Source organism: Dendroctonus ponderosae, unplaced genomic scaffold, assembly GCF_020466585.1.
Source record: "Dendroctonus ponderosae isolate FM_Combo_2020 unplaced genomic scaffold, Dpon_F_20191213v2 Dpon_F_20191213_1, whole genome shotgun sequence".
Lineage (NCBI taxonomy): Eukaryota > Metazoa > Arthropoda > Insecta > Coleoptera > Curculionidae > Dendroctonus > Dendroctonus ponderosae.
Window position 1 is genome coordinate 57,514,959 of NW_026017110.1, and position 13,320 is coordinate 57,528,278.

The window sequence follows — 13,320 nt, forward strand, 5'->3', positions numbered from 1 at the left end:
GTAAAACTCAGTTATTTTATTGGTTTTTGTAAGATTCCAACGGTAAAGAATGGTTAGAGAGCAAATATTACCAGTATTTAAAGACATCAAAATTATACTTTACTGTATACCTATTTAAACAAATAAAGCTCACCCATATAACTAAAGTTTCGTTGATGGCAAAAGTGAAGATGCCCATTGTTCTAAGGCCATAAAGCAGAACATGGCATAATTCTTGCAAAACACTTCAAACCTAATCGGGTATTAACAAGTTTTCCTATTAATGTTTCCTTAATGAAATTGGACAATAGAAAGATTGATGTGTAGGCACTTGCAGCCACAGTGTGAGAACATATTCCGGAATAGTTGCAGCCCAATAAATAGATTATTAAACTTAGCTAATTCCCTACGGATACGTTCCTATAAAGTTTTCTAAATAGATAGTAAGAAACGGGAACTTCTAATCAAATTGGGCTCCTAAATTTAAGCTAGTCTGCTTTTTAATCAAAGACTAAGACGGAAGATCATTAAGTTAATTAAATTGGGCTGAAGTTAGCGAATCTGAAATTTCTAAAGTCGATCTTTTTAAATGGCTTTCCAGCTTAAGTGAAAAGACAATTAACACATTTTATCCTTCTGTCTGACTGGTTTATAGCTTGTTTTTCTGAAATTAGAGAACCGCTATTTTTGTGAAAGAACAAGTGGAAACTAATCTAATTACGGAATCTTGAGTAAACCTTTTATTTAATTATGGTTCCAGTCATTTATCACATTTGAAGAGTGTGTAATTTTGAATATGGACATCTGTTTACACATCTGCATGCTCACCAGGGGTGAAACACATGTCAAATATACATAATTCGTCACTAAGCTTTGTCTGAATTACACTTCAGATGAACTATTCGTAACATCAAGAGATAAGCGGTCAATGCACTTACAAAACACTTACGGCTTACACAAAATTCTATTGCAATTTTCATGATTCTTAAGATGAAATATCCAAATCATGTTGATAAATGGAAAATAATGACGTTTGCAAACATCGGAACTTGCTAAATGAAACTACCGAACCTCTAACAAGGTTGGTCCATGGCAAGGCGAGACTCTCCTGAATGTGAAGCAACATTTTATGTATTTAAGAAATTAACGCGCCTCGTAAATAATGTTAATGCGTTGGTTTTTAATGTTTTCGTTCTTTGGAAAACAAGCGAAGATTATTAGATGTATCTTTAAAATTTACTAATTTGGAGAAAAATAACAGCCACAAGAGCTTCAACTTCGGGAAGAGAATCTAAGATTTTTGGTAAATTTGCCTCAATAGTATCTGCAAGCAAGAATACTACAGACTTTGAAGTTGTTTAAGTTTCGCTCTTTGCAACATTTTCAGCAAATTATTAATTAAATAAGCATTTGCTATAAAAAAAAATCAAAAGAAGACGAACATACTTAAAACGATCAGCAATTAATGAACAAATTCAAAATTAATAAACAGGTTTTTGCTGTATGGATTGAGTAAAATCAAAATTTGAGTTATGTAAATTAAAAATTTGCCACTGTTTGGGGGTGATTAAAACAGTAATTACTTGACCAGCAATGTTAATTTCGGAGTAATTTCTTGAACTGTCAACTATCGCGTTTGGTCTACTATTAAAAATTCAGATTACTCCGCTCATCAATCTCACCCTCTACAACGCAGCTCACCCTCATAATTCATGTTAAATAATAAAGAGATTTATAATTACAGCATGCTGTCTAATGGGGGGTTGAATACATTATGTTAAAGGCGAACAGGTTAATTCTCTCAGGACCTAATGAAGGAAGGAACGTGGAGAAACTACGATCTCATGTAAGTACCTGTTAAAGTTACTTTTCGCAGTTGAAATACCTCCCTTAGCTGACAAAAATACCATGTAATAAACGTAATTAATATTAGTAGTTTAGTAGTTGATCATGTTAATTAAAATGTAATTAAATGCGTTCAAATCCATGAACACAAATACAAAATGTAAAGCTCAGTTTTACAACTAAAATACCAAAACGCGAATTCAGATAAATAGCGACTTGAAAGTTAGCACTGCTTAATGTTCGTTAATGAACTTTATATTTAACAAAAGAACTTTTTTGCAAAGTGAAAGACAAAGCCCGCCGAAGCTGGAGTTTCCAAGGTACTATGTATTAACAACCAAAACTTTGGAATGGAAATAAATTATTTACTGCATACGAAAGTTGAAAATACGAATAGAAAACTTTGCAAGAAAAGAATTTGAATAAAATGTAAATATTAATTGAAATGAAAAATGAATTTCAAAAGAAGTTAGTCTGTATTTTTAGATGATGATGATGATGAATGATGTTATAAAGTTTCCATATTTACATTCCACGTTAATTGCCTTTAAGGACATAAAATAGATTATTTTGCAGGCTAACCCAACAAAAACACGTATGTATTTGCAAAGTAATACAACAAACATCCATATCCAAGATAAACCATACGTATCCTTGATACCAATTTGATTTTGCGGTAATGACGCTGTTTATTTAGACTCTATAGAATAAGTCTAACGATTAATATTTACATTTGCGTATACACGCCAAAATGTTGCCCAATCAATGCTCCTTTACAAGATAAAATGTATGCTAACACGTATTAGATTGAAAGAATTCATTATTTTAGTGAGTTTAACCTTTTTTTGGGAACTTAATTTAAATTTGCCCTAACGGAGAAGATTAATGTTGTTTAGAAAAACATTCAGTAACACGCTTGATTTATTGGATGGCGATATCTGAACGGTTACGTAAAAGCAGTGATGAACTGTTTTATTTTAGAGACAAATATACGCATTCACTGTGAAACGATCTAATGTAAATTCAAATTTTACAACACACCAGATTGATTGAAGAATAAAAATTCAAATTTTTTAGCATTATAAGATTTCCAAAACACACTCAAAGTGACAATTTTATTCTTCAATAACATCGCTTTTGATATTCAGATCAACAAAATTTACCCGGCTTATAGAGGCTTTGCCTTTCTTTATATACAGGAGAAAATTGAATTGTCTACCGACGAATATTCGATTTTCTTTCATGCCTTAACACTGCATTTTTTTTCAAGGTTTCTTGTTAGTGAAGTAATTAGCTTCGGCTTAAAAAGATTCTACATCTTTTTAAGCTGAAGGGTGAATGAAGTGGTTTATTTCTAATTTAAAATAATTTGCTCATACAAAAGATAACATTTACAAAATACATATTATTCCATTAGTGTGTAACGTGCCTTGAGTCTTTATATGTACGTTGTATTTAATCGGTTAAAATAAGCTTGAGTAAGACTTACCACCAGCTAACACCTCGTTCCAGGTCGACGGATGTTTAGCTGCAAAAACAAAAATAATTTTTTAAATTAAAATAATAGAAAACATTGTATTTATCCAAGGCGATTCAGTCAAAATAAGCTCATAAGTTGTAAGTAACTAACAAAAAATTGATATAAAACGTATTTTATTTAATCAAATGTCAATTTGAAACACTAGTGTCCTAAAAACTTTATAATATAACATTACAAACTTTGCCGGGTTTAGAACAGAAGTACAAAATCTCCAAGAAGGTAATTTTTCTTTAATATTTAAATGTTGTCAGTGGATTCGTGCAAACAGACGATTGTTGAAATGTAACTAACCCAAACTAGCAATTGCCCCAATAATCATCGGTGGTCGGAGGAAAATCCTCAAGCCACGCAACAACCCAATTTACAACTGTGCATCTCTTCTTTAATTAGGCGATTTCTGATTTTCCAAATAATGTTGGGCATTTTCTGAATACCCATTTCGGCAATTGCTGGATTGGCAGAGGTGGCCCGCCCCTTTGGCCACCGAGACGGCCGGATCTCACTCCTATACATTTTCGCCATTTTTGTCTTTGGACTTGGTTTATGCTACTAAAGTGGATACAAGGGATTATGAGGTTATTCGTGTTTGCATTCTTAATGCTGTAGCGAATCATCGTTCAGTAAAACCCGCTCCTTGATTAATATGTGTATCGAAATGAAAAGTGATGTGTTCGAAAATTTGTTTGTGTTAAAAAGCTTTTACCAGATTGCAACATCTGATCGGAAATTTTATAGCGTTTTATTCCATCTGAGGCCTTTAGTAAACACTTTCGATCTTATAAAACAGACAGATGTAATTCGAAGCAAGATACCAATTTTATTGCTTTTCATAAGATAATTCAATACTTTTCACAAGGCGACTTACATAGCATAATAAAGGCAATTTTTCAAAAAATACTGAACCCTTTCCATAAATCCTCTCTTGGTATAATAATAGCAGAATCCATTGTAGCTTTTATCGCATTTTATTATGCAAAAATTTCAATTCCATTTACCGTAACGCTCTTTACGAAATGCTTAAAACTTGTACTTTGGATACATAATACGAAATGGAACTATTTTCACGTGCATTTTAAGCAATGCTTCTTATTGTGCTTTATTTAAAGCATTATTTCCCCAAGGAGATGCGAGTGTGTAAAACGGGCGAACTAGGAAACATCACTCAGAATGCAATTTTCCTCCTACTTTATTATGCATTATTACATCTTTTATGCCCGCTATAATATAGTGTAGAGAACGTAGCAAGCTCTTAACATAAAATATATCACCGAAAATTAATTGCATAATTAATTTGAGCTGTGTAGTTACCGCTTGTTGCAGTTTGCTTTTACCCCTATTCCGTCTAAATCACTTCTTGATTGGCTCGCAGATTGCACTTCAAAACCATTCACTGAACTCAAATCAAAACAGTTACAGGTTCATAAAAAAGTTCCAATATCGCCAATGTTAAGAAAATACTCTATTTATTTCCGGCCCTTTTCACAGTGACCAGTATGATCTAAACCCATAATAGGACATATTGAGAAAATTCAAAGCAAAAAAAGAGGTCAAAAAGATGAAGGCGACTTAAGGGCTTTTCAATAAAACGGTTTACCCGTTGAATTGAAATCCATTCGTCTGGCCTGTCTGGATTATAATAAAATCAATTCTTGTATTTATTTGGCGATTTTTTTTAAGTATAGCGTCAATGCAAAAAGGTGATTGAATTTTTTCATGTCGAGTATATTTAGTTCGTGCTTCAAATGGCGATGAAATATTTGAGGGGAAATCAAAAATTAAATCAACTCAGGTGATCAATCGATGCATACAATATGCAATGGACAGATTTGATAATACTTGCAGTTTCGAGATCGGAATTGCATAAATAAAACAATTAGTCACGTCAAATGCAATGCATGTCCGCAGTCCTAAATTGGAAGACACATATCAAGTATTTGCTGCAAAGAAACATTTGTAGTTGACAATGCCACATAAAACCACCATTTTTTGCAACTTTTACCCAAAGTATAACAGCAGAAATAATGCCTGTTTACTTGCATAACATTATATTTGAGCGATTACAAACTATAAAATGCTAAATATCTGCGTCAAAGTTCTATAAATTTAATAAAAAAATATTTTTTCCATACATTTAGGGTCACATAGTTGGGAAATTAAATATTTACGAATATTTAGATAAGATACTAGCCAGTTGTAACTGTATAAACGCAACAGAAATGATCAGATGTACCTACTCGGATTTTTCAAATAATAATCGTTACCTAGTTTTAATTCGAAAATCTTTTTAAAAATAATATAAATTTGAAACTGAAAATGTTCATTTTCAAACGGTAGAGACAATAGTGTTTTTGCATTCGCTTCATAAAACCTAAGATTTTTTTTTAAATTAATTATTGGGTACCTAGTTATTATTTTGCTTTGAATAAAAAAAAAACAAAACAAAAAAGGTACAAAGTTCCCTTGACGTAAATTAGCAATTTGTTAGTAAAATGAACGTATTTTTATAAAATAGGAATTCAGCTTGGTTCCTTGGACAAACTCCTCATGTTTTTCATAATAGAAGCTCTATTTTACAGCTTTATTTCATGCTATTCAAATAAATTTTACTGAATATTACGAGCTTTGTTAGTCGAGCGTCAGTCAGCAGGAGTAAATCATGTACTTTTTTACTGTTTTCAAGAAAAAATAGACAATTCGAGCAGGGATTTGATATTACACAATTTTCACTCAAGTCTAAGGGAAAATTGATTCAAATTTGAACATTGCACGGTAAAAAACATAGAAGCCAAATCGACATAACATCGAATCATATTTCTAAGCAACATAAGTATCTACTTATGTATACAGAAGCAACTGATTACATCTTTCAATGCAACTTTGCAGTGAATCGGTGATTAATGATGCAAGAATAAGTGCGTGTGTAATATGAAAACCACGTCAATTACGAATAGCATGTTCTATAAGAGAACTAGTATAGAGTGAAACAATTCTGAGGGAATTAACATAGTTGATTGTGAGTTTGTCACTGATACCAAAACTATTAATGATACAGTAGACGGATATGTAATCTAAACCGCCTGCAGCCCACTATTCTGTTTGAAATTTGATACAATCCACAACACGCCTTCGTACATACAGTAGGATTATGTTCTGATAGTTGTTGACTGATATTAAAGCAGAAAATTACATCTAAATGAAATAAATATACCCATAACACACATGTTATATTAGCTAATTATCATTTTGGGAAATTAAGTCAATGTTTTGGGCACACCGAAATGTGACCATATATTCTACCTCCTCAACTCTACTTTAAAGTTCGAGTTTCAAATGAATTAATTTGTTGTTCATCGAGCCTTGTTATGTAATCTTCTAATTAAAATGCAAAGTTTCGTGTCTAAGAACCGCATCTATGAGGAACTTGCTATTTCTTGTATCTACCGACTCCTAATTAATAACGTATGAATTTTTAATTGACGAGAGCCCAGATTATTAAAATTCATTATAAATCATGTCTTTGCGCTCCCTTATTACCTCACTCGAATTATAACAAGGCAACCTGCATAATTCAAGTAAGATATTTGTTATCGAAACCTGCTGCGTGCTGATTATGTCTATAAGACCGATCATATTACAGAACTAGACCGTCAAAATTAGGTGAAAAAACTCAGCTCACTATCAAGAGTGGGCACTTTTTATATCTTTTAAATATGATAATATTATTTTCAAACATGTTACGTCATTTCATTATAGACGCCAAGCAATGTCGACTAATTGATTTGAACCTTAGGTGTTAAAAATTGCTGCTCTGGAATTTTAATTTCAACATTTTGCCAATTGATTACGTGAATCGTGTGACAGGCGTTTATGAAATTAAATTTAACAAAAACTTGATTTAGTCACTAATCATTCAGCCGGAAATAATAAGAATCTTTAACATGCCCAATTGGCAAAGTATCAGCAAAACATTGAAAAAACAAATAATTGATGCGCATTTGCTCTATTTCAGTCTTAGCGAAATATTCAGTTTAAAAAAGGAGGAAAATAGTGTAAACGTGGTTTTAAGTGGCTGAAGCTTGAATGTTGCGAAAAATATAATTCAATAGATGCGTTTGGTGTTGGTTGCGCGACAATTGCTAAAAACTGGTGAGTTTTTCGGGATTTTATCTTTTTCTTGACGTCGAGCAAACCAACTTTGAGGGCACAGCGACTCGGACGTATTTGCGAAGCGTCAGAAATAAATTATTTTATATGGACTGAACAAAATCTTACCGGAAGTGATTGATAGTGTCAAGACAAAATCAAATGGAGCCAAAAATTTAAGGCTCTAAAAAAAGCTGAAATTAAATAATGAAAGCAAATATAAAAAAAAACGATTCAGCCTAATCCAAGCTCAATTCACACTTGATTAAAAAACACTTTTTGCGTGAAAATCCAATGGTATAAATCCCACAATAGAAACAAAAATGTCGGTCAGTAAACCATAAAGAAAAACCGTTACGAAAAATCGTCAATTTCGAATCAAAGCATTTGAAGGTAAACGATTCGAATGAATGGTTCCCTAAACATTACCTTGTATCTATCAACCATAACGTACTACTAATTCATCATATGGTTAAACGCCATGTGAAATTCTAATGCATTTTTAATTGAAGTCTGTAGTTTCCATATGTATCCAGCAAATAATGGATAATTTTCGACCTTGCAGCGCATGTGACAATCACGATGGAACATCCATCAATTGTCTAACAGGCTCTTCTTCACCATAACGATTTTAAATTGAAACTTTATATAATTATTATTTTTACGCCTAGAACAATATTGCGATATTTCTGGTCTTAACGAGATATGTAATAACTGGTTCATATTTAGTGGGACACGAATAGTTAGTTATTTTATTCCAGTTCGTATAATAAGCGAGTATTTATAAAGTGATAACTACGGTAATAAAGTGTAAATTATGTGAACTGATTTTATGTAACAAAGAATTGAATATGTAATTTGCAAAATCCTTTCAAGTCCATTTAAACTGAGCCAGTCGAAAAATTCAACTCGTATAAATGCAAATGACATTGAAATGTAACATACAATTTTATTTTATACGTATAATAAAGGAACTATGGCCACATGATTTAGGTTGAGAACAAGCTCTGTTTTAATAACTTTGTACGTGATATTAACTATCATGTAGGTTAAGATAATGTTTATCCAGTGGATTGTGAAATGAACAAACATTCATTTGTGATCAAAATTAAGAAATATAGGGATCGCAATTTTCCAAAATTGATATATTTCAAGGAGAAATTTTGATGATTTCTATATCTGTATAATAATGTAGTAATTTTAATACCAGTGAAATTATAATTATGTGCTAATGAACTTTGAAAAATCAGCAGCAAGTGAAGCCTCGTGCTCACGATTACACCCACAAATAATTAGTCTCATTAATAACCATTTTTTTCAATTTTTTACAAAGTCCGTAGCTTATCTGTAAAGAGATTTGTAATGTTTTATGCGAAACCCGATTTAAGCGGCTGGCTTAAATACCGTATTTATTCTCGATGGTTTATTAATGGAAATTAAATCGCACAATTGGTAGTTGCAAAATACGGTTTCGATATTTTAACTCCATCGGATCAGTAAACAATTTAGAATTCATGATCAACGAAAATGACACTGTTCCTAAAACATCATCGTTAACAATTCTGATAATAATTTAACCCCATGTTAAGCAAATAAAACAATGTCCACGTTCCGAGTCGGACTGTATAAACCCGATTACATAAACACTATTTTGCTGTTGATGTTATTGCGTTAAAAATGGTTTGATATGTATATTGTTGCAAAATATATTTTTTAAATTCTTAACAAATTTAATGTAAACAACGCGCTACAGCATATGGAGATTTGCAGTAGCACTATGGTTTCGGTATAGCCTTTATTGTTGAAAGATATCGGTTTATTTATTGCTTTGATCAGCTCCAAAGTGTAAAATGTGTTCTTTAAAAGTTTCCCCAAATCTCTGCCAAACAAAATCAATACATCCATGTCGATTTGGACATAATTGGGGCATCTTTCCTTGAAGGGTGGTCCCCTAGCTGGCCTTTATCCCTAGCATATAAAGTGATTTGAAAAACGATACCTATATGTTTTTAGAATTAAAATTCCCCTTTCGCTCCCCATTTGCTAGTTTTTGGAGCACACGCAAAAAATGGTAAAGGCCACATTTTCAAAATAAAGCAATCGTAGCGGGCCGACGATTCAGCTTGTTATACAGCGCAAATGTTAAGTGGAAAAAATAATATATAAGCATTAAGGCATATCAAGCAATTTCGTTCAATTTACATACATCTTTATCAAAATCGTGCTCTAAATGGGTCACCATTGTGATATTCACTTAAATACTTTTGGTTTGCCAAATCAGTGCTCAGTATTGTTAAATCACTTTTAAACAATGCCAAGTCGTACAATTTGTCACTTATTATCTAACCAGTCGATGATTAGACTTACAAAGAAACGGAAAATATCAGAGTTAAGCGCTTAAAATGAATATTCCTTGCAAAATCAGACGTAGTTTTTATGACCCATTTTAGAAGCGATAAAGAATTGAAAAAGTTAGTTAAATTTAGAAAAATCTTCATATCGTTTTAAAGCGTGGCTATTTTCACACATACGCATAAACTTGTTGACCTCATAGAAAATTCGAGATATAGTATCTAATGTATATTTCAGTAATTATTACGCTCACACTTCCAGTTCCATTCAGTTTAATTTTTTGCACAGTCGTACTTTTACTTGAATTCGAATTGATTTTAGGCCGAGAGAAATATTATTTTAAAATCCATTAAACCAAGTATTTGAGTTAGTTTAGAAATCGGCCTAAAAATACCTGAGATGCTGTCACAAACAATTTCGATTTTGCAACATTTCAGCTAATGGATTCATTTTTGAACTAAACTTGATATTCACGGCGATTAATCTATTAGTAACCACAAGAAAAAAATACTTGGAATTGATGAAATTTCACACAATTGTATTACTATGTAAGCTGTGAGTTGCAATATTGCAATTTAATCTCCATCAATTTGTTCAGTCAAAATGTTTTGTCTACTGTAGTATGCTTCATATTATAGCAGCAATACAGTTCATCTTTAAATTGAGATATACAGGGTGTCGGGAACTGATGGCCAAAAATCAGGGGGTGATTCTACATTGAAAGTTAGTGTCATAGGAATTTAGATGTTCGAAATGATTTTCCTTGCTTGCTTGTCGATTGTTTTCTGATTTTTTGACCAATTTCTTCTTTTCTGCATCCCTTAATCCCCAAGAGCCACTGGGGTCACGCAAAAAGCTGTTCGTTCGATATATTTTTATAAATAATCGCATTAAAAACACCTTATCGGTTCAACCGTTACTGATTAGCACAGAAATTGGATGTGATGCCGAAAAGGTTATTAATTCAGTTACTAAACGTGAGTATACTATGATTAAACTTTAAACAATAGGCTATAAAATTGGCATCAATATTACACATGGCAAATATTGGCTCAATTACATGACATCTCCGTTCCAACGTTAAAGCTAAAATATTAGTATAATTTATTACAGACCTTTCAAACAAAAATGTATTGCATAGGCCATTGAAAGGCCTTTATTTTCTTCTGCATTATAATAGCGCTGATGACATAATAATAAGCATAATAAAATATTCAACGATTGAAGTTGTGCGGTTTCCTCTGTTTAAAGGGACAAACTTTCTTTTATGTATAGAAAATTTAGATTTATAAAGTTGCTTTGACAGTCTTCAAGTCTGATCAATGTAACAATACCAATGTAACACTGAAAATAAAAATTCCAGGCTTTTAGAAAATCAAGCAGCACAGAATTACTAAAACCAGTGATAAACTACTCATAGCAAGAAAACTTTCTTTTCAAATTCGAAAGCGCCAGCAAAATTCATTTTAAGGAACAGAACTTCAAACAATTGTCTGCTAGCTTGGCAGAAATCTATGGCATTTTAAATTATTCCGCTTTCCTCAGTTTTAGAGGAGGAAAACAGACCGTTCAGTCATATTGCGAAAGTTTGTTTTTTCCTCTAGCTTTACTCGGGATGTAAATGAAGCAACTGAACTTCTATTAAATAAAGATTGAGGTGTTTTTAAGTAAAGATTCACATGTGACATGTTTGCTTGGACGATTCAGCGAAAGTTCTGAGCAAATAAGTAAACAGTCTTCATTCATCATTAACAAACAAGGCGTGTCTCGTAGCGGCAACATGCATGACATTGAAAGATTAAATAAAAAATAAAATTAATACAAATTCTATATTACGAATTCAAAAGTGACGGTTTTACTCATATGTGAATTTAATTACAAACTCAATTGCGTATAAATCGAAATAATCAAATAAAATTGCCAGTGAGTAGCTAGTTATGTAGTTTCAACAAAAGTATAAACATAACATTCCGTGAATCCTATTAGAACTTCTGAAGAAAAATGCTGATATTACATTGTTCTGTAATTTTTTTAGAATCACAGATTGAATTACGATGCGAACAATCGGAGAATGGCCATTTATATTGTTACTGAGATCAAATTTTAAACTTTTAATTGTTGCTTTTAAATTGCCAACGATTTTATGGCTACACATCTTAATTGCTAAGAAGTTCTTCACAGTGTTGTGACATGCCTCGTTTAACTCGACTTAATCCATTACATCAATTCGATATAATCCTTCCTGAGCTCGCACTTGGATCTGGTTCTGATTTCGGATGTTTACATTTCGTTTATTCAGAGCATATAATCGGGGAAGATCTATTAACCTTTTGGTTAATAATTTCTAGCAAAGGTATCACATTTGAACGATTTCATATTACTGGATTGTTTCGCATTAGCTTGATTGATTTTTGGCAAATTTACAAAACAGTTACATGAAGCGATCTGAAATATATTTTTTAATTACACAAGCAATCCACGTGCAGTTTTTTTCAGCTTTTGAATGAACCTTTATATGTGCATAACCCACATTCTTTTTTAAACTGTACTTTATTTTAAACATATTGTGTTTTGGTTGATAAGAAGCCACTAACTCCAATTAATCCACCTTATGTATCTGCTCAATCTCCTGCTTATTTAGGCAGATCGGTAAAGAACTTGACGTTTTAATTTCATCATTAATTTCAAGTTATGTGTATGTGGTCCAGGGGGCCGCAGCTTTAGTGAGCTTAACAACTTTGTGTGGGAGCACTTGGTGGGGCATCAGCATTAACTCTTAGAATATTATTATTTAGGATTAACACCATGTCACCACCCTGATGTCTAAAGGAAATATTCATCGATCTCATTTAAATGAGAGTTTCGTTACTATACTACTTCTGATATAATTTTTCGATAATTCTGGCGCAAATTCTTTTCACATAAAAAAATACCCGATGGAATGTTTCCATGAATCGCTTTTTATCAGCACATTAATGAATAATGCTGCTATTTGTCCAGGAGTCAAATTGACGATAAAAATAGTATTACAAGGTAGCGTGAATTGCATAATTTTTTTACCGAAATAGTTTCAATGTGGTGTAGGTAATGATGATGTTTGGTATGCCAAAGCCACAGTCTATAGAACTTGCTAAAATTCTGCTCATCTGTTCTTCACAATTGTCGGAATCGATTGATGGCTGGTATTTAAAGAGTAAAGTGTATGGTAATAATTAATTACCATTTTAGTAGCTTCAGATGCACATACCACATACGGATGTTCAATGTTACCTTAAAACTCGTGAGTGGGTGGCTGAACAAACCTTCTAAAACCAGCATATATTTTCACAGGTGAAGCGCATTTATTTAAAAATTCATTATCACGTCTTATAAACAAATCTTGCAATGTTAAAGAGGTATAATTACGACGTTCTTTTCAATGATTTGACCTTATAACCACTAAATTTTAATGGCATTTTCAG

The 13,320-nt window shown here is 32.2% G+C and overlaps 1 protein-coding gene across 2 annotated transcripts in view; it reads right to left on the bottom strand.

Annotated features, from left to right (window-relative positions):
* LOC109537887 (cytoplasmic polyadenylation element-binding protein 2) overlaps positions 1–13,320 on the bottom strand; it is a 70,864-nt gene that overhangs the window by 24,006 nt on the left and 33,538 nt on the right. Inside the window, exon 3 of one of the 2 annotated variants that reach the window (XM_019904811.2) lies at positions 3,314–3,352. The exons of the other annotated variant lie outside the window; for it this stretch is intronic. Within the exon in view, the coding sequence (XP_019760370.1) occupies positions 3,314–3,352 (39 nt within the window). The remainder of the gene's footprint in view (positions 1–3,313; positions 3,353–13,320) is intronic. 2 annotated transcript variants of the gene reach the window in all.